General features: G+C 50.0%; 1 protein-coding gene across 2 annotated transcripts; it reads right to left on the reverse strand.

Annotated features, from left to right (window-relative positions):
- Positions 1-3,824: 3,824 nt before the first annotated feature.
- SLC25A28 (solute carrier family 25 member 28) lies at positions 3,825-21,723 on the reverse strand. 2 transcript variants are annotated; one of them, XM_075348418.1, is made up of 4 exons: positions 21,307-21,723; positions 13,112-13,340; positions 7,467-7,523; positions 3,825-5,562 (listed from the first exon to the last, which is right to left on the reverse strand). In XM_075348418.1, exons 1-4 carry the CDS (start codon positions 21,586-21,588, stop codon positions 5,048-5,050), a joined length of 1,083 nt encoding a protein of 360 aa, XP_075204533.1. In that variant the 5' UTR covers positions 21,589-21,723; the 3' UTR covers positions 3,825-5,047. The 2 variants fall into 2 exon arrangements, with proteins under 2 accessions (XP_075204533.1, XP_075204532.1); XM_075348417.1 differs by lacking the exons at positions 13,112-13,340; positions 21,307-21,723 and adding an exon at positions 12,408-13,016.
- Positions 21,724-22,779: the final 1,056 nt, after the last annotated feature.

The following is a 22,779-nucleotide window of genomic DNA, read 5'->3' on the forward strand; positions in this document are numbered from 1 at the left end:
GCTGGAAGGCTTGCAGGGCAAGATACCCTGCCCAGATGTCCAGAACATTGATCTGAAGGGTGGACTCCTCTGAAGAGAGTCCTTGCCCGTCAGAGAGGGGTACGTTCCTGTCTAGGGACGTCGACTTCCCATCCCATTGGCGAAGAATGTCCTATAGAAGTGGACGCAGATGAAAACTGCGCGAAAGGGACTGCCTCTGCATGAGGCGTCTTAAGGGGTGTGACTGGCCTTGAAGGAGAGACTGCACCCCCGTCTGTAGTGAACGCCGTATGTCCAGCGGGAGCTGCACTATCGCTGAGAGAGTGTGAAGCTCCATGCCAAGATATGTCAGCGATTGGGTCGGTGTCAGATTTAACTTTGAAAAGTTTATGATCCACCCGAAACTCTGGAGAGTCTCCAGCGCCACGTTCAGGCTGTGTTGGCATGCCTCTTGAGAGGGTGCCTTGACAAGTAGATCGTCCAAGTAAGGGATCACAGAGTGACCCTGAGAGTGCAGGACTGCTCCCACTGCTGCCATGAACTTGGTGAAAATCCGTGGGGCTGTCGCCAGACCGAAGGGCAGGGCTACGAACTGAAGATGCTCGTCTTCAATAACGAATCGTAGCCAACACCGGTGCTCTGGAGCAATCGGCACGTGGAGATAAGCATCCTGATGTCTATTGACGCTAGGAAATCTCCTTGAGACATTGAGGCAATGACGGAGCGGAGGGATTCCATCCGGAACCGCCTGGTTTTCACGTGCTTGTTGAGCAGTTTTAGGTCCAAAACGGAACGGAAAGAGCCGTCCTTTTTTGGTACCACAACCAGATTGGAGTAAAAACCGTATCTTGTTCCTGAGGAGGAACAGGGATTACCACTCCTTGTGCCTGCAGAAGAGCATCGGCTCGGTCGGGAGGTGAGGAAGTTCTGAAGATCTAGCCGGAGGACGAGAACAGAACTCTATCCTGTACGCGTGAGACAAAATGTCTCTCACCCACCGGTCTTTGACCTGTGGCAGCTAAATGTCGCCAAAGCGGGAGAGTCTGCCACCGACCGCGGATGCGGAGAGAGGGCTGAACGTCATGAGGAAACCGCCTTGGTAGCGGTTCCTCCGGCTGCCTTCCTTGGGCGTGATTGAGCCCGCCAGGAATCTGCGCCTCTCTGAGCCCTTTTGGACGAGGACAATTGGGACCTGCCTGAGCCTGGGAAGGACCGAAACCTCGACTGTCCCTTCCTCTGTTGGGTGTTGTTTGATCTGGGCTGGTGTAAGGAAGGGTCCTTACCCTTGGACTGTTTAATGATTTCATCCAATCGCTCACCAAACAGTCTGTCACCAGATAATGGCAAACTGGTTAAGCACTTTTTTGGAAGCAGAATCTGCATTCCATTCCCTCAACCACAAGGCTCTGCGAACAAACCACGGAGTTGGCGGACGCCACTGACGTACGGCTCGTAGAGTGCAGGACAGCATTAATAGCGGAAGTCGCAATGCAGACATTGCGAGGTTAAGGACGCCATCTGCGGCACAGATGTACATGTGACAGTGTCCACGTGCGCAAGACCAGCTGAAATAGCTTGGAATGCCCATACGGCTGCGAATGCCGGAGCAACCGACACGCCGATAGCTTCATAGACAGAATTCAACCAGAGGACCATCTGTCTGTCAATGGCATCTTTAAGTGAAGTCCCATCTTCCACTGCAACTATGGATCTAGCCGCAAGCCTGGAGATTGGGGGATCCACCTTTTGACACTGGGTCCAGCGCTTGACCACGTCAGGGGGAAAAAGGATAACGTGTATCCTTAATACGATTGGAGCACGCTTATCTGGATAAGTGTGGTGTTTCCGGATTGCTTCTCTGAAGACAGAGTGGCCAGAAAAGTACTCAATATACGCTTGAGATACTGAAAAGGGATTTCTCCTGCTGTGAAGCTGACTCCTCCACCGGAGGAGCTGAGGGAGAAATATCCAACATTCCATTGATGGACGCTAGAAGATCATTCACTATGGCGTCACCATCAGGTGTATCCGGATTGAGAGCGGTCTCAGGATCAGAGTCCTGATCAGCTACGTCTGCCTCATCATACAAAGAGTCCTGCTGGGACCCTAACCAGTGATGAAGCCGAGTGCCGCTCCCAGCGAGCTCGCTTAGGCTGTCTGGGACTGTCGTCCGTGTCAGAGCCTGCGCCCTGGGATGCATGGGACCCCCCCGGAGCACTGATTTGTTCCAAATGAGGGTGGCCAGGGAGCATTGTATCAACATTGCCCATGGTCCGTCTGGACTGCAAAGTCTCTAAGATGTTAGTCACAGTCACAGACAATCTATCAGCCGAAACTGCAACTCCGTCCCTGTCCCTGGACAGGGTTCACCGGTGGTTTCTTTGGCCACCTCTAGCAGAGACCCCGGCTGACCAAGTGATACAGGGAAGCATTGCACACCATGGGGACAGTGGAACCTGCCGTGTGGAACAGTATCACGTGCAGTACAAGCAGCCTAGAAAGCCTGTGCCCTAGCACCCTTGCTTTTTGCTGCTGTAGTCTAGCCATCTAGGCATAAAGTACAAATGGTATTAGTGGGGTCAGCACTTCAGGTGCCGCTTACCGCCCGCACAAAAGCGGGTGTGTGGTCGCCCGAATCCTGTGACTGGTTGCCCAGAGCTTGTCTCCCTTCTCCAGCCCAGAATGCGTGCAGGAATGGCTGCCGGCGTCTTGTGAAGAGGGGCGGGCCGTGGGCGTGCCCCAGACAAGAGCGGGAAACTGGCGTCCCACTGTGTCCAGTGAAGGGGGCTGGAGAATGCAAAGCAGACTCCAGCTCTCGGCGCTGACTTTCTATACAGCGTCCCGCCCCTCCCCTGACTGACAGGGCTGGGGGCGGGAACGAAGCGAAAACTAGGCCGCAAAGCCGGGGACTCGAGTAATAAGCGCGGCCGTCCTTGTGCACGGCCAGCGCGGAAGTCCCCGGCGCACCACAAGTCCCAGCCGCGCCACAGTGTAAAACACCCCGCAACGGCCGGCGCGGCAGTTTCTAACACAAATTCACTCAGCTAAGCTGCAGTGAATAATAGCACAAGCGCTCCGCGCTGTTGTCCCCGGCGCACTAGCACTCCCAGCAATGCTGGTGTGTGTGTGCGCGATGTGTACGGGGACACAGAGTACCTTAATGTAGCAGGGCCCTGTCCCTGACGATACCCAGCTCCATATCCAGCAGGTTCTCTGGGTCTGTGGATGGAGCCCGGTCTCAGTGCCTGGAGACCGGTAAGATCCCACTTCACCCAGAGCCCCGAGGGGGGATGGGGAAGGAAAACAGCATGTGGGCTCCAGCCTCCGTACCCGCAATGGGTACCTCAACCTTAACAAACACCGCCGACAAAAGTGGGGTGAGAAGGGAGCATGCTGGGGGCCCTAGTATGGGCCCTCTTTTCTTCCATCCGACATAGTCAGCAGCTACTGCTGACTAAACAGTGGAGCTATGCGTGGATGTCTGACCTCCTTCGCACAAAGCATAAAACTGAAGCAGCCCGTGATCCCACGGGGGGTGTATATGCAGAAGGGGAGGGGCCTTACACTTTTTAGTGTAATACTTTGTGTGGCCTCCGGAGGCAGTAGCTATACACCCAATCGTCTGGGTCTCCCAATGGAGCGCCGAAGAAAGTAGCGTTTTCCTTTTTGTATTGAATTTCTGAAATAAATGATCTTTTTGATGATATTCTAATTTTTTGAGATGCACTTGTATATGTAGGATACCGTCCCTTGCCATGATGTTGATGTATCCAATAATAATGCAATTTCCTGCTCTGAAGCATTTGACAGATATTATGAATAATAAAAAAAGTCAAACAACCAAATAGTTATTTATGGTCTCAATTTTTAATGTGCGTTTGGACCAAAGATATTCAGAGAACAGTTTTGGATGAGATCGTAAAAGCAGCAGACCCAGAATCCAAGAGTACACATCCGTACACAGCCCCTTATGCTGTTATATACCGGTAGAGAAAATGCGAGGCGGTAAACGATAAATGGAACAAACACCGAAATAAATAATAAAAAAAAAAAAACCCAGATTGCAAAGTAATAAAAAAGGACTGGAGAAGATTAAAATATACCCCAGGTGACGTGGACACGACTACAGCAGATGGTATTTCGCACTTTCATAGTCATCAGGTGTGCAAATCACAGAGGGGGGACGACTGTGTGCGCATCAATTAAGGAGTCAATAGAAGTCAAATAGGCGTATATGCTGTAAGCAAAGCAAGGCATCTCTTCCAGGAAACAGCCGCACCTCCCCCCTCCCTGCGATTCTACGTTGCGCGCCTGATAACATACGCTCCCCCGGTCCATACGCTCCGATGAGATGTACTATTAGAGCAGCATGATGGGGGCTTTTACTGCAATTTTACAAAGGGGATGGGGGGGGGTTTGTCTTTAAATTTAGAACTGAGAAGTTACATCGTTATCTTTACAAATATGGCTACGGCCGGTAAACTAGCCAAAAAAAAAATCTCCCAACGAAAAAAACAAAAACAAAAAAAAAAAAAAAAAAAGTCTCTATCCACCAAAGTGGATTAAGTGCTTTATCATGTGCGTGATGACAACGGCTTTAGTGACGTCTTGGGACAAGACTTGACACTGCAAGGAATCTGGGAAGTTTTCCATGCGCCCCCCTATTGGGTTACTGCTGTAACAGATAATTTATAGATATATATGCACACAGGTCGGCTCAGAGATGACGGGCGCAAACTCCAAAGTCAAAAAGGGCCACTCCAGTATAGAAGCATTTTTCCTGTGGATCTAGACACTACGGTACTGAGTGAAGCGGATGAGGCAATGTTGTACTGTGACCGCTGGAGGTTTGGTGATGACTCATGTTGACGCAACCTGGGGAGATTGGTCAAAACTGGTTAAGAACGAGACGATCTATTGGTTTGTTCTGCGCGTTGTATTAGGCGGAGGACAAGAGGGTGTCTCCTCATGCTAAGAACAGGTAGGATAAAAGATTAAAAAGTCTGAGAACAGCTCAGTAACAGTGCCCGCAGCGTCTCGGAGTCGTGTGCTTTGGTAGTGCTGCGCTTTAGCGGCCTGCCCTTCTTTCCTCCTGGCGCTTGGTGATGATGTATTTGAAGAACTCGTACACGGACCACGCGATGGCTGTGGAGGGCATCTGATAGATGACCCTGGCCTGAACCCCTCGGAAGTAGGCAGTCACGCCGCCTATTTGGTATACCGTCCTGAAGGCATTGGCCATGCCTGTGATGTGTCCGCTCGGGGAGTTCAAGGCCAGAGATTCCTGCGTGTTCAGCAAGGTCTTACATACGTCCAGTGGTGTGGTGGCGGCGGCGGCCACCGCTCCCGCGCAGGCCCCCGACACCATGTGGGAGGTTGGGTTGTATTGTCTGTGTGGATTTAGATTCTCCTGCAAGAACTCGTACGTCATGAAGTGTATGGCCTGGAAGGGGATGTTCATAGTCAGTTGGGTTGTGTAGCTTCGGTAAAAGGCACCAGCGCCCTCGTTCCGCCACACCGCCCTCATACAGTCAGTGACTCGCCGGTACGGGGAATTGTACATCTGCATCCGCTGCTTGATCACTTTGGGGAACAGAACAACGAATCCAATGGTGAAGCAAGAACCAGATCCAGACGAGTGCCAAGTAAAGAAGAAAAAAATAAAAGTTAGAAAACACACCATAAAAGCAAGTAAAGTCATTGCCTCCTGAAAATGGTCACATTAAAGGGAACCTGTCACCACATTTTTGCGTTCTAAACTAAAACTAGCACCTTAAGCAGTGCCTGTGCTGCATTCTATAAAGGTGCACCTTACCCACTGATCCCCCAAATACCATTATAACAGTTCCTATCATGTAAGTAAATTGCCCGGTCCAGTTCGCGTTCTTATCTGTGCTGCCTGTCCCTCCATTTGCCATCCTTCAGAGCAGTAACGCGGATGTCACCATCCACGTAGGCGGGCAAAATCTCACGCCTGCACAAACACATTCCCGGCTTGCGTAGGCGCACTTCGCTCTGCCCTATTGCAAGACGCAGATGATGTCACTCACATCCCCAGGAAAAATTTCAAGACTGCGCAGAGAACACACCGGTTCGCACAGGCGCACCTATTTTCTCGGCTCTGTCCGCCTGCGCAGACACATTTCCAGCTTGTGCAGGCGCACTTCCCTCTGCCCTACTGCGGGCAGAGCTGAAAACATAGGTGTGCCCGCGCAAACCGGCGAGTTCTCTGCATAGGCGTGAGATTTTGCCCGGCGATGTTTAAGACGTGGGTGACGTCATCCACATCCCCAGGCAAATGTCGTGCCTGCGCAGCCAACGCGCCGGTTCATGCAGGCGCATCTATGTTTTCACCGCAGGTGCGAGAATTTGTTTGCATACGTGGATGGCGCCGGAAGAGTCATCCACGTCAATCAGCTCAGGAGGACGGCGAAAGAAGGGACAGGAGGCGCAGATTAGGACGCCTATCGGACCAGATCGGGCAATTTACAAACATAGCAGGAGAATTTATAAAGGTATTTGTGGCGTCTACAGCGGGGTCAGGGGGTAACCTTTATAGAGTGCAGCACAGGCGCTGCTGAAGGTACTAGTGTTAGTTTAGAAGGCCAAAATCTGGTAACAGGATCCCTTTAAATACTTTGTCCATAATGAGAAAACTACCCACAGATTTTGTGTAGTATTTTTGTTTCATTCGTTTCAATGGAGCAGAAGTTGAAATACTGGACAAGAAGCCTATAGCTCAGATAGGTGCAGAGCAAATGGTTGTGTGCGTTAGCACCATTTCTCCAACGCAGCTATACACGCAGCTTTGTGCCCGTTAGTATTGAGCTCCTTTGACGCTGGGTGTATGTGTCCTGGCTTCAAAGATGCTCACTGCCCATGATCGGAAATCGTCTGCATGTCCGGTCATGTTCACTACTCCTTTGAAGCCGGGACACATACACCCGCCATCTGAAGAAGTGCAGACGAATTCCGATCATGAGCCATTAGCGTCTTTGAAGCTAGGACACATACACCTGGTGTCAAAGGAGCTCAATGCTAATGGGCACAAAGCTGTGCGCATCTTTGTATAGCGCTGCCATGACGCTAGCTGTTGTAAAGTATGTTAGTATGCCCACAGGGGCGTGGTAACATGCTAAGTGGGCCGACTAGCCAAGGAACTAACACCCCTGCAACTAGTCAGCCCTTAGCATTTCAAACGGTTACAATGCAATAGGGAAAATTACATTGAAATATTAGGAGGTTCCTGTATGACTGTACACGAGGGGTGGCTACTCTCTTGGGGGCCATGGCTAAATTACAAATGTACAATTTTAATATCCACTTCAAATTCCATGTACATTTTGCACCAAAATGAAAACGTGGACAGTGTGTGAAAGAGGCTGCCAGCCGGCTGCTAGGGGCAGACGGTCTCCCCTTGTCCATGCCAATGAGCAGCGTTGGATAGGCTACATTCAGCGCTGCCGCCTGGTGCAATAACACCTCACCTTCTGCCGGATTCATAGCTGCGTCATGTAACAGTGTCGCTACACATCCCGCGGCCCCTGAAAAACAAAAACTGCATCAAATGAGGGAGTGCGGCGTGACAGCAAAGGGTTAACTCGTCTGGGCCTGACTTGTACAAGTGCTAGGTGTGATAATCCTGCACATGAGCAATGTATGGTGTATGTAATCTAAGCCCAACCCTCGAGGATCTTCAAAAGAGTCAACAGACGAGACCCTTAAAGTGTGGCATCCCTCTAGAAAACGTGGCTGCCAGGGACATTCCCCACATGTAGGAGACACACAGAACAATGCCTGGTACCAGATCAGTGTCCAGCAAGGAACCATCTCCAGCAATTATACTGGTCTCAATGGTCTTTGATGGACTGTCAGCATCTCCAGATCAATGTGCAACCACAGAGATAAAAAGGGGCTGAAAGGGAAGCCCTCATTTTGTAAAACTGGAGGCGCACTTTCCTGGTGGTAAGTGACACCTGCTCCAAACTGGTACAAGGTGTTGGTCGTCACCGTCTATGACTTAAAGGGGTTGTCCACTACTTTTACAATGATGCCCTATTCTTAGAATAAATCATCAACATCTGATCAGCTGGGGTCCGAAACGCCGCACCCCCACCAATCTGCTGTGCTCAGTAAAAGGTGGCAGTAGCAGGCAGCCAGAAATACTAAATTCCGGCGCTGCCCAGTCTTCTGATAGCAGGTGCGACTGGGTACTGCACATACACCACCCAATCTAATCAATAGGAGGTGGATGTGCAGGACCCGGCCTCGGCTGGATGTGCAGGACCCGGCCTCGGCTGGATGTGCAGGACCCGGCCTCGGCTGGATGTGCAGGACCCGGCCTCGGCTGGATGTGCAGGACCCGGCCTCGGCTGGATGTGCAGGACCCGGCCTCGGCTGGATGTGCAGGACCCGGCCTCGGCTGGATGTGCAGGACCCGGCCTCGGCTGCTATCAGAAAATGGAGCAGCACCGGAATTGAGCATTTCCGGCTGCCTGCTGCCGCCGTTGGGACAGACAACTGCTGATCAGCGGGGGTGCCGGGTGTCGGACCCTGGCCAATCAGACATTGATGACCAATCCCAAGGATAGGCCATAAATGTAAGAGTAGTGGACAACCCCTTTAAGAGTTATCGCTTATGTGTAATACCATTTAGTGTAGGATCTGCTTGTGTTTCTCTTAGGCGGGGATGTCACTACGCTTCAGTCTCAGTGTGGATTCACCTTTGATCATCATTTCCCTACGGGTCAAATCTACATAGAAGGTGGAGTTAAAGGGGCTACCCGTTGCCGCTGACTCCCGCTACAGAGGCGAGTGACGCCCATTGACCCCACACGTGTGGTGCACGCGTCTTGCTGATGTGCTGGGTAGTAATGCTATCGGCACCGCTCAATAACCCCTGCAACCTCTCTACTTATCTTGCATTGATTGTGAGCAGCATCATGTCCTCTTCTCTATGCAATTGCAGGATTTTATACCAGAACGGCAAATAATCCGGTATTCAGACTAAACAATACATCAACAATGTGCACACACTGAAATAGTACAGCCAGCGAATGATAGGCCAATGGAACCACGACTGATCTGTAGACCCGGAGCCCGACATATAGCACTGAGTAAGAAATAGTTACTCGTCCCTAGAACAGCACCGTAATAATCAGTACTTCTACAATCAGGACATTGGTTATTAAAGGCCGTGCACCCCTAAATATCAATAGCAGCTCTTAGCTCATAAAGGGAAAACCCTGGTGACAGGTTCCCTTTAAAGACATTGTCCACTACCGTAATATTGATAGCCTCTGCTTGGGATAGGTCATCAATGTCTGATCAGCCGGAGACGGACACCCCGCACCCCCGCCAATCAGCTGTCCTTGGTGCTGGAAATGCTCAGTTAAAGAGCTGCCTCGTCAACTGATAGAGGCCATGGCTGGGTACTGCACATCCACCTCCCATTCAAATCAATAGCCGTACCCGGCAGCGATCAGAAGAAGGGGCAGCTCAGGAACAGCTGATTGGTTGGGGTGCCGGATGTCGGACCACGGGCATTCAGACATTGATGACCGATCCTTAGGGGCACTTTGCACACTACGATATCGCAGGTGCGATGTCGGTTGGGTCAAATCGAAAGTGACGCACATCCGGCGTCGCTGTCGATATAGTAGTGTGTAAATCCTTTATGATACGATTAATGAGCGCAAAAGCGTCGTAATCGTATCATCGGTGTAGTGTCCGACATTTCTATAATGTAGCTGCAGCGACGGTACGATGTTGTTCCTCCTTCCTGCGGCAGCATACATCGCTGTGTGAGAAGCCGCAGGAGCGAGGAACATCTACCTGCGTCACCGCGGCTCACGCCGGCTATGCGGAAGGAAGGAGGTGGGCGGGATGTTTACGTCCCGCTCATCTCCGCCCCTCTGCTTCTATTGGCCGCCTGCTGTGTGACGTCGCTGTAACGCCGCACAACCCGCCCCCTTAGTAAGGAGGCGGGTCGCCGGCCAGAGCAACGTTGCAGGGCAGGTGAGTGCGTGTGACGCTGCCGTAGCGATAATGTTCGCTTTGGCAGCTATTACAAGATATCGCTGCTGCGACGGGGGCGGAAACTATTGCGCTCGGCATCGCAAGCATCGGCTAGCCATGTCGTAGTGTGCAAAGTACCCCTAAGGACCAGCCTTCAATGTAAAAGTAGTGGACAACCTCTTGAAAACGCAAAAAGGGTCCTAGGCGGTGGACCACCGCTATGGTTTTTAAAGTCAATGACTGTAAAGTGGTATTTATAATGGCTTAGCATATGATATTAAAATCCTGGTTATTATTATTATTAGAGATAAGCAAACACTACTATGCTCGGGTACTCTTAACAAGCAGTTGGACACTTGGTTGGGAGCGATTCGACTACCCAAGTATAAAATGGAAGCCAGTGGGGAACTCAAGCATTTTTCTGAAACATCGTCAGGGAAGGGGGAAAAAAGAAAAAAAAAAAAAAAAAAAAAGAAAAACAAAACTTGTTCTCCCCATTGACTTCCAATATAGTCGGTACGCGAGCCGTGCCCATCTGAGCATCAACCGCTCATTATGAGTAGGAGGGCGGTAGTGCTGGCTGATCACTATTTAGGATCTTTGGTGATTCAACAATAGAATCCTGAAAGTGAAGACGCTGCAGCAGGCTATGTTTTTTCTCCTATGCACAGCGCCACATGGTTAGCTGCAGAATCCTGTACAGCACAGACTGACAAGGGCACGGATGTGCAGAATAAACACTGAGGAAGACGCACAGCAAAGTTAGTGCTACTATACGCCATCACTTTGCAAAAGAGATGAGACATGATGTCACTCCCAATCACTACAGGTCACGTAAGAAAACACAGAGGATTTAAAAAATCAAAACAACATTTGGGGTCATATGCTCCCACCCAGACCCCCAGCACTGAACCCAACTCAGATTCACAATGCATACTATCGATTTAGGACCTGGTATAAAATTGTATCTTAGTATGAAACACATGATGGAATTCAAAGGTGAACATACACTTAAAAAAAAAAAAGTTTTCCAAGAAAAGGTTTTTTGTTTTATTATACATCTGCAAACCCAGGGAATAAAAAAAAAAAAAAAAAAAAAAAAAACTTTCTTGGAAAACCTTTTTCTAAGTTTGCAGATGTATAATAAAACAAAAAACTTTTCTTGGAAAACTTTTTTGTTTTATTATACATCTGCAAACGTAAGAAAAAGTTTTCCAAGAAAGTTTTTTTATTTCATGGGTTTGCAGATCTAATATATAAAGGTGTGTGTGTGTGTGTGTGTGTCCGTGTGTGTGTGTCCGGGATTGGCATCTGCACCGTCGCAGCTACAGCCACAAAATTTTGCACACACACTTCTGGACCCCGAGAGCATCATAGGCTATGTTTTGAGGGGAAATTTTAACCCCGCACTTTACAGTTATTCACCAAAAAAACTGCCTCCAATAAAGCGAATGGAGCTGGGAGCCACAGTGCAGCCAGAACTTCAGAAGAATGCGCAGCCACGCCCTTATATGGAATGTTGGAGGGGAACGAGGCAGACAGGGAACGAGGCAGACAGGGAACGAGGCAGACAGGGAACGAGGCAGACAGGGAACGAGGCAGACAGGGAACGAGGCAGACAGGGAACGAGGCAGACAGGGAACGAGGCAGACAGGGAACGAGGCAGACAGGGAACGAGGCAGACAGGGAACGAGGCAGACAGGGAACGAGGCAGACAGGGAACGAGGCAGACAGGGAACGAGGCAGACAGGGAACGAGGCAGACAGGGAACGAGGCAGACAGGGAACGAGGCAGACAGGGAACGAGGCAGACAGGGAACGAGGCAGACAGGGAACGAGGCAGACAGGGAACGAGGCAGACAGGGAACGAGGCAGACAAAGACAGACTGACAAGGAAAGAGACAGGGAAAGAGAGGGAAAGAGAGAGACAGGTTAAGAGACAGACAGGTAACGAGACAGACAAAGACAGACACAGGGAAAGAGACCGAGGGAAAGAGAGACAGGGAAAGAGAGGGAAAGAGACAGGGAAAGTGACAGACAGGGAAAGAGATTGAGAGACGGAGAGACAGACAGTCAGACAGACAGGGAAAGAGACAGACAGGGATAGAGAGACAGAGAGATATATACAGAGGGGGAGACAGACATAATTACATTTCTATCTATTTGTTTTGTGGTTTTGTGTGCAGAATACATTTTTGTTAATACATTCTATTTTGTTAACAGCAGTTATTAACCCGGGTGAAGCCGGGTAGTACAGCTAGTGTATAATAAAACAAAAAACCTTTTCTTGGAAAACTTCTTTTGCAATTAAACAAATGCAAGTGACCTTCTGCAATTCCCACAGCCAAATCCCGTACTATAAAACTCTACGTTTCCTGGTTAATTATTATTTTTTTAGCTTTTTCCTGAAACCTGGGACATTTATGTGACACAGAAAAAAAGATGCACTCCAGCAAAGATTAAGGGAACAGGCAGCTGATCTGACGCCCTCTCTTCGGGTCTCCCAAGGATCCGCTGCTGGCATGGACTCGTGCTCCATTACTACAAGCAGGGTGACCGATGACCGGCGCCCACACACGGCAAAAAAGTCATAAAGCCACAGCCCCGCACTGCAGAACAGTCATAGCAGCTATGCGGAGCTGTGTGTGTATGTGGGCGCCCTCCGACTGGTGCCGGTAACGGATCCTGTGCAGCAGCAAAGTCACAGTGTGAGCTTGGAAGGAACAATAGCGCCATTCATAGGCCTCCTAGCTCGCTGCAGGCGCCTACTATACCACAGTCTTGTGATTACACCACCCGGGGGGGGGGTTGTTAATGTTCATTAGACGCTCGGATATGTGAACTTTGGACACGGAAGATGGAAAAAAAAAAAAAAAAAAACACGTGTTCCACGTCTATGGCCGAACTATATAATGGATAACTCCTATGACTAATAGGGCAAATTTGGCTACGTAAAGTTTTTAGGGTCTCCCTGAGAGTGCACATCACATCCTCTGCGCAAAGTCTCCAGTAACAAAAATACAGATTTTAGGAAAAAACGGTCAAAAACAAAAAGCAAAAAAAAAAAAAAAAAAGCACAACCGATGAGAATAATGCAGGACAGGAATCATCAATACCATTAGCTATATGGCTATTCCCCCCAGGGCGGATTACATCACTCAATGTCTTTTTTAGTTTTTCGTAGCAGGCAAAATAGAGAGCGTGGGCTGGGCCGGCGCCTGTGGCTGTGACATTCATTCCTCGCATCGGCCTCCAGAATCCTTCGGTGCGGATGATTTTGGATAAGGCCTCCATGACGTTGCGGTAGCGTGCTGCGGGATCAGGCTGTAGGCTCTGCATGCGGGTCTGCAACAAGAGGAGAAAGGGTTACACGGTGCGTCCTGAATAACAATCACTCGCTGCAAGCAAATGTCAATATCCCCAAATACAGATGCTGCAGAGTTGAGTTAGGCATCCCCACACAATTTACATAGGACTGCAATATCATAAAGGGGAAGCCAGAGTCAGCCGTGCCACACATCCATGCTCTGCACCAATGTGCTTTTCCCCCCATCCCCAATACCGGCACTGTAATGTACCATGCAGCTGTGCGCCCATCACATGGCGGCTCAGATACCAGCACTAATGTACCATGCAGCTGTGCGCCCATCACATGGCGGCTCAGATACCAGCACTAATGTACCATGCAGCTGTGCGCCCATCACATGGCGGCTCAGATACCGGCACTAATGTACCATGCAGCTGTGCACCCATCACATGGCGGCTCAGATATCGGCACTGTAATGTACCATGCAGCTGTGCACCCATCACATAACAGCTCAGATACCGGCACTGTAATGTACCATGCAGCTGTGTGCCCATCACATAACAGCTCAGATACCGACACTAATGTACCATGCAGCTGTGCACCCATCACATGGCGGCTCAGATACCGGCACTAATGTACCATGCAGCTGTGCACCCATCACATGGCGGCTCAGATATCGGCACTGTAGTGTACCATGCAGCTGTGTGCCCATCACATAACAGCTCAGATACCGGCACTGTAATGTACCATGCAGCTGTGCGCCCATCACATGACAGCTCAGATACCGGCACTGTAATGTACCATGCAGCTGTGCACCCATCACATGGCGGCTCAGATACCGGCACTGTAATGTACCATGCAGCTGTGTGCCCATCACATGACAGCTCAGATACCGGCACTGTAATGTACCATGCAGCTGTGTGCCCATCACATGACAGCTCAGATACCGGCACTGTAATGTACCATGCAGCTGTGCACCCATCACATGGCAGCTCAGATACCGGCACTGTAATGTACCATGCAGCTGTGTGCCCATCACATGACAGCAGATACCGGCACTGTAATGTACCATGCAGCTGTGCACCCACCACATGGCAGCGCAGATACTGGCACTAATGTACCATGCAGCTGTGTGCCCATCACATGGCGGCTCAGATACCGGCACTGTAATGTACCATGCAGCTGTGTGCCCATCACATGACAGCTCAGATACCGCCACTGTAATGTACCATACAGCTGTGTGCCCATCACATGGCGGCTCAGATACCGGCACTGTAGTGTACCATGCAGCTGTGTGCCCATCACATAACAGCTCAGATACCGGCACTGTAATGTACCATGCAGCTGTGCGCCCATCACATGACAGCTCAGATACCAGCACTAATGTACCATGCAGCTGTGCGCCCATCACATGACAGCTCAGATACCGGCACTGTAATGTACCATGCAGCTGTGCACCCATCACATGACAGCTCAGATACCAGCACTAATGTACCATGCAGCTGTGCACCCATCACATAACAGCTCAGATACCGGCACTGTAATGTACCATGCAGCTGTGCACCCATCACATGACAGCTCAGATACCAGCACTAATGTACCATGCAGCTGTGTGCCCATCACATACGGCACTGTAATGTACCATGCAGCTGTGTTCCCATCACAAAGCGGCTCAGATACTGGCACTGTAATGTACCATGCAGCTGTGCACCCATCACATGGTGGCTCAGATACCGGCACTGTAATGTACCATGCAGCTGTGCACCCATCACATAACAGCTCAGATACCGGCACTGTAATGTACCATGCAGTTGTGTGCCCATCACATGACAGCTCAGATACCAGCACTAATGTACCATGCAGCTGTGCACCCATCACATGGTGGCTCAGATACCGGCACTGTAATGTACCATGCAGCTGTGCACCCATCACATAACAGCTCAGATACCGGCACTGTAATGTACCATGCAGCTGTGCGCCCATCACATGACAGCTCAGATACCAGCACTAATGTACCATGCAGCTGTGCGCCCATCACATGACAGCTCAGATACCGGCACTGTAATGTACCATGCAGCTGTGCACCCATCACATGACAGCTCAGATACCAGCACTAATGTACCATGCAGCTGTGCACCCATCACATAACAGCTCAGATACCGGCACTGTAATGTACCATGCAGCTGTGCACCCATCACATGGTGGCTCAGATACCGGCACTGTAGTGGTACCATGCAGCTGTGCACCCATCACATGGTGGCTCAGATACTAGCACTAATGTACCATGCAGCTGTGTGCCCATCACATAGCGACTCAGATGATGATTTCTAAAACTACAACTCCCAGCTTCCGCACATATTAAGAATACTGCTTTATTAACATTTTTGTATCATTTAGCTTTTATGGGCTCTTTGTCTTCCTGTAAATTCACCTTGGTCATGATGTGTGGTCATAAATCAGTTTCACACGGGCCCAGAAAGACATAAAAAATTACAAAGTCAACCATCGGAATGAGCTCTCTGACCGATTCTCAGTTACCTCATTCTCCAGCCACCATAGGCTATGGAAGTACGAAAAAGGAGAAAAGTTCAGGGCACTGCCCCACACCAAAAAACTTTTAGAACATCCTATACTGTGCCGAAAAAGGTGCACATGCTCTGCGGTGCCGTTGATGCAGATAAGCATATGAACATCAAAGCGGTAAAGAGGAAAAAAACATCAGGCACTCACCAATTGTTGCTTGTGCAGGTTTTTTTGTTTTATTCGTGCAGGTTACAAGTGCATGGAGTGGAGGGAGCGGACGCTACACACGTCCAAAGACGACGGCGGCCGTTTCGCACCTGTCTGGTGCTTCAGCTGGTCTGGTCTTCAGCAGACCAGCTGAAGCACCAGACAGGTGCGAAACGGCCGCCGTCTTTGGACGTGTGTAGCGTCCGCTCCCTCCTCTCCACTCCATGCACTTGTAACCTGCACGAATAAAACAAAAAAACCTGCACAAGCAACAATTGGTGAGTGCCTGATGTTTTTTTCCTCTTTACCGCTTTGATAGGCTATGGAAGGTAAACGCTACAAAAAAATTTAACCAAGACAAGAATTTCTACCCCAAAATACATTAATTTAAGAAAAATGGTCCCCAAAGGTAGACAACCCCTTTAAAAAGTAAACTGACCTCTCCCATCCCCCCCCCCCATAGTGATAATTAAGCCCCAATAACAATGGCAATGAAGGGTCTGCAGCATTGGTCCCCCTCCAGTTCTTCCTTTGCACACATGTTCCCATGAGCGGCTCCAATCAAATTGGGCCTGTGGAAGTTCCTTGCACAGCCAGGAGCGCTGCTCTGAAGGCGACAGCACTTTTTTTTTATTCTGAGGATCGATGGGATCCTGGAGAATTGAATCCCAGCTATCAGCATGTATGTATATAAGATTTTGCTTAGAGGTCTGTGGTTATATGCATCTGGAGCATCATCCCTCCACTACGGGCATGCATGCTATGGCAGAGCTGCTCTATGGTCACATGTGCTGCACTTTGAGATGGCAGCACTCCAATGCGGCATGCGGTGGACCATATCAGACAGATAAAACTTCTATATAAGAAGCAAAACCTTCCGCAGCCGTCCCAGTACAATACAGAGGATGCACAGCGCCATATTACGGTGGTCACCCAGCTTTCCCGGGTCCGGATCTTTACAGCACTGTGACTTTCACGCTTGGCGCGTCGCTCCTGCCCGCAGTTGGCAGCGGCTGCTCGTTCTCTATAATCGCCCTCATTGTGTGCAGCTTTCCCAGTATCGGTTTCCAGTAAAGCTCACACATTTGTTCAGATTAGTGCTGGGATCCGGTTACCTGCTGCTTTTAATCTGCGCGCGAACGCCAAACCGGTTCCTCATATAAAAAAAAAAGGAACAGTGAGCGCGGCGGCCGCAGACTAATTACTTAACACTTTAACCCTTTCACGACCGGCCGATTTTTCGCTTTCCGTTTTTTTTTTTCGCCATTCTTTTTCTGAGAGACGTAACTTTTTTATTTTTCAGTCAATATGGTCATGTGAGGGCTCATTTTTTGCGGAACGAGCTGTACTTTTAAATGAAACCATCAGTTTTACCATATTGTGTACCAGAAAATGGCAAAAAAATTCCAAATGCTGAAAAATTGCAAAAAAAGTGCGATAGCACTATGGTTTTTGAGATATTTTATTCACTGTGTTCACTATATGGTAAAACTGATGTGTGGGTGTGATGCCTCAGGTCAGTGCGAGTTCGTAGACACCAAACATGTATAGGTTTACTTTTATATAAGGGGTTAAAAAAAAATCGGAAGTTTGTCCGAAAAAAGTGGCGCACGTTTTACGCCATATTCCGTGACCCGTAGCGTTCTCATTTTTCGGGATCTTAGGCTCAATGACGGCTTATTTTTTGCGTCTCGAGCTGACGTTTTTAACGGTACCATTTTTGCGCAGATGCTACGTTTTGATCGCCTCTTATTGCATTTTGCGCAAAAGTTGTGGCGACAAAAAAACGTCGTTTTGGCGTTTGGAATTTTTTGCCGCTACGCCGTTTACTGATCAGATTAATTGATTTTATATTTTGATAGATCGGGCGTTTCTGAACGCGGCGATACCAAATGTGTGTATATTTTTTATTTTTTTAACCCTTTAATTTTTAATGGGGCGAATGGGGGGTGATTTGAACTTTTAGGTTTTTTTGTTTTTTTTTAATTTTTTAAAACTTATTTTTTTACTTTTTTTTTTTTTTTTACTAGTCCCCCTAGGGGGCTATTGCGATCAGCATTCCGATCGCTCTGCAGTATCTGCTGATCACAGCTGGAAGGCTGTAAACAGCAGATACGCTCTCTTTCTCTTTTGCTGTGCCCCGGGCACAGCGAAAGTGAAACCAATTCATGTGTAGTACAGGAGTCATCACATGACCCTGTACTACCATGACAACTATCGGGAGTCACGTGATCGCGTCACGTGACTTCCGGTTTCGGCGGTAAGTAAAACTTTACCGCGATTGCGCTTATAATGGCGCTGTCATGTATTGACAGCGCCATTATAAGGGGTTAATCGGCACGAGCAGATAACGATTCTGCTCGTGCCTAGCAGGCACACATCTCAGCTGTGAAAATCAGCTGAGATGTGTGCCGATCGCGGCATGCTGCCGCCGGAGGACCGCGGGCAGTAAGATTATGTCATTTAGGACGTAATTTTACGGCCCGCGGTCGTTAAGGGGTTAATGATGGCACAAACACCGAGCCCCATGCTGGCAGCCCCGAGAGCTTTAGAAGACGGCTACACACCCACATGGGCACCAATGCCAGCCGAAGGAGCGGTACACAAGAGGGCAGCGCCCGCAGAATCTACATACGCAGCCAACCAGTGCAGGATACGGCAGGAAGGCCCTGCCAAAAACTGACACCATGGGAGAGATGGCTGCCAGTATATAACGTCCCCATAGTTCTCTGAAGGATTGCTTTCCCCATTACGTAATTTAGAACTCTGTTGATCTATTCCTCAGTTATTCCTCCTGGAAATGAATGAAATATTTGTCAACAGGATGTTCCCATTGGAGGAGTGTCCCTATATAGTCTGACGCTATCCAATCAGTGCTGACTAGACACCCCCCCCCCCAAATGATGATGTATTTGTATATTTCCAGGAGGGATAACAGAGGAACTGCAAATCTGAGGTTTGAGAAAACATGTTTCAGTATGTAATTTCATGGATAATACCCATGTACTAAAAAAACAAGAATTGTGAAAAATGGTGTAAGGAGGAGATGGATGTGGCAGAGGACGTTTATCACATATACAATGTATATGTACGTGGTACCCTGGGTGGTCCGCTCCAAACCCAAAGGGGTCTCACCGCCACTATCCCCGGGAAAGCTGCGATCACATTCATTGGTCTCCTCTGGAGGAAATGCAGCTTCAGACAATGCACATTTCTTAATTTGCTAGCATTGCTGGGTGAGAAGCGGTTGCATTTGGCGCCGCTTATCTAAAAAAAAAGGATGATCTGCAATATAACCTGTCGGATCTCTTTTTCCCGAACAGGATATCCTGACTCCGCAGAGAACCGCTGCACACGTAACCGGCCGCGTCACCGTCACACTCACGCCGCATCTAGAGACTCCAGCACTCTGCATTTCCACTTCTGGGCTCTTACCAAGACCTCTGCTTGCTGTCACTGAATAGATAACCTTCCTATATAAATCCAGAAGCTGATGACTTCGAATATGTGCACACGTTGCATTTTGCTTTTTCCAGCACCAGTATAAGCTGAGATCTCAGAAATCTCACGCACACAATTGTTTTTTTTCCTGACATTCGGAAAACTGCTGCTTTTTTTTTTTTTTTTTTAAAGAAGCAGCGTGCCAACTTTTTCAGGTTTTTTTTGCAGTTTTTCACCGAGAAAGTGCAAAAACGTAACCGCTTTGTTAATGCTGCTAAACTTTATTAGACGTGTACTGTAGTCATATGACAACATAAAAAGCCCCTTGTGAACACAGCCTTATAGGACCAGGACTTCTCACCGCTGACAGGTCTGCTACAATAATATCCGCAGGACCCGAAGATCCCCAGTGATAAATTGTAGCAAACCATTAGGAGTCACTGGTACTGGACCCCGAAGTCTTTTGGGGAGTGCAGAAGACAGAGGCGTTTAAATGGGCAGGTCACCGCAGCACAGAGGATTTTAGGAAGTTACAGAACTTTTTACTACACACCTATTCAGCTTATTTTATACAAAGTAAAAATTAAAAAAAAAAAAATGCCAGCTACTCGGGTTTATTATTGGATGAAGGGGTGGGCAGGAGATTGTGAGGGGGATGGAGTGTTACCCCGAGCCGGCATGTGCAAGTCCCGACGATGGCCCCCACCCCTGGTGATGATAGCCGGTCTCGGTGATAATGATCGCAGCCACCCCAGTGATGCCAGTTTTGGTAATGATGGCCACTACCCCCCCCCTCCCTCTTCGGTGAGTTTGACCACTTCTGCCGTGGTGATAGCATTGACCCCTTCCCCGGTGATGATGACCGCCCATCTCCCGTTCGGTGATGATAGCATTGGCCCCTCCCCTTCAGTGATGGATACCCCAGTGATGATGGCTGCCCCCTCCCCCGATGATGGCGGCAGCCACCCCCACCCACCCCTGTGATGATGCCCCCCTCCTTCAGAGAGAACGGCATTCCCCTCTTCCTTGGTGAGTATGGTGTCCCCTGGTGATGATGGCAGCCGCTGCCCACCTCTCCTGGTGTGGATGGCCGCATCCCTTGGTGATGATGATGGCCTCCACCAGTGAGGGCGGTCCCCCCTCCCTCATAACTCCTTGTGATCATGGCCTTCCCCCTCCCTCGGTGACGATTGCCCCCTGCTTAGCGATGATGGCCTCCCCCCCCCCATGATCATGGCTTCACTCCCCATCGATAGCCCCCTCCCCCTGTGAGCATGACCTCCCCCCCCCTCTTCCGATGAGGATTGCCCCCTCCCCCAGTGATTATGGCTTCCCTCCCCCGCTGATGGGCCTCTCCCTCTGTGGGCCATAGCTTCTTTCCCCCCTCCCTCGGTGATGACGGCCTCCCCCTTCCTCGGTGATGACGGCCTCCCCCTTCCTCGGTGATGACGGCCTCCCCCTCCCTCAGTGATGATGGCCCTCTCCCTGTGAGCATAGCTTCCTTCCCCCTCCCTCAGTGATGATGGCCTCCCCCTCCCTCGGTGATGATGGGCCTCTCCCTGTGAGCATAGCTTCCTTCCCCCCTCCCCCGGTGATGATGGCCTCCCCCTCCCTCGGTGAGGATGACGGCCCTCTCCCTGTGAGCATAGCTTCCTTCCCCCCTCCCTCGGTGAGGATGACGGCCTCCCCCTCCCTCGGTGAGGATGACGGCCTCCCCCTCCCTCGGTGAGGATGACGGCCTCCCCCTCCCTCGGTGGTAATGATGGCCTCCCCCTTCCTCGGTGATGATGGCCTCCATCCGCGGACACGTGTTCCCCCACCACGTGCTCTCACCTTGACACAGTCCACAGGGTACATGAGGCAGTGCTCCATGACCCCGGCCACGGCCCCCGCCAGCATGTGCGTGCTGACCGTGGAGCCCTCCGGCAGCGCCTCGTACTCCAGCTCGCTCTCCTTGGCGCTCGGTTCCCGGGAGCGGCTCGCGGACTCGGCAGCGCTCAGCTCGGTGTCTGCGCCAGCAGCCGGCCATCCACGCTTCACCCAAGCTCCCAGCACCCGGGCGGGATCCCCGGCGGCCGCGCCCCCTCGTTCTTTCAGCACGGCCTCCAGCTCCATGTTACAGTCCACAGGCCGCTCCCGCCGGCCGCCGCTCCTGGCCCCTGAGCGCCGCTGCTGACCCGACACCGCCGTGGTGGCGCCACCGAAACGCCCGCAAACTCGGGGAGGCCCCCCTCCAGCGCGCGCGCACACCCACTCCGCCCCTATTGGTCAGCCGACGTAAAGACGGGAGGGCGTTGTTGCATAATCTCCACAATGATTGGTCGAAAAGGATGCTTATCATTATTGCTCAAGCATTCATTGGCTGGGCACTTCGCCCTTTAGCGCCCTCTTTGTTTACCGCTCGTTGATTGGTTAAAGAAGCAAAACTGGCGGGTACAATTGTGATTGGCTGAGAAGACTGTCAATCTAAAGCCAGTTTTTTTTCTTGTCTATTTGCTCGTGTAGCTGTCACTGGGGTCACGTGTCTGGTAGTCTGTAACTGGGAGGGGGCGGGGCCGGGTACTGGGAGCACTGGTACTGTGGAGTAGACCACCAAGGTCAAGGCTGCAAGGGCATGGTGGGAAAAAACACTCTGCGCTGGTCAGGACTGATTGGCTGGAAATCAGAGCAATATTTAACTCCTTCACGATGGAGACAATTTTATTTTTTGCTCTTTATTTTTTTTTCTCATTGTCTTCCAAGAGCCACAACTTTTTTTATTGTTGTGATGACGGCATTAATTTGTCCATACAATGTGCTGAAGAAAGACAAAAACCCAATGTTTTTGTTTTTTTTTACTTTTGTTTTTATGGTTGGGCTTCACAGGTGTACCAAGATGGCGGCACGGGGGCTTTTAAACTGGCCATTGGCTTCTACTACAATTGCGCGGTACCTCTCGATCGTGTCTTGGGGAGTTGCATGATGGGTAATAAAAGCAATTACCATCCCCTTCTCTATTCCTCACCTCTTAAAGGGATTGTCCACTAACGGAAAACCCCTGCTCAACTTTCCGAGAGCCGTAACATTTCCAATTTTTGGGATCTGGGGCTGTGTGAGGGCTCGTTTTTTGTGCCATGAGCTGATGTTTTTATTGATATTACTTTGGGGTTTAGACTATGTTTTTGTGACACCCCTCGCCTATCAGGTCATCACAGGGTATTGCACAATCTGCCCTTCTGTGCAATATCCACCTCCTCCTTGGTTACGGGTTCCCAACTAATGGTGTTGCCAACATCAGCCAATCACAATCCTAGGAACACTCTGCAC

The sequence above is a fragment of the Anomaloglossus baeobatrachus genome, chromosome 5 (assembly GCF_048569485.1).
Source record: "Anomaloglossus baeobatrachus isolate aAnoBae1 chromosome 5, aAnoBae1.hap1, whole genome shotgun sequence".
In the NCBI taxonomy this organism is placed as follows: domain Eukaryota; kingdom Metazoa; phylum Chordata; class Amphibia; order Anura; family Aromobatidae; genus Anomaloglossus; species Anomaloglossus baeobatrachus.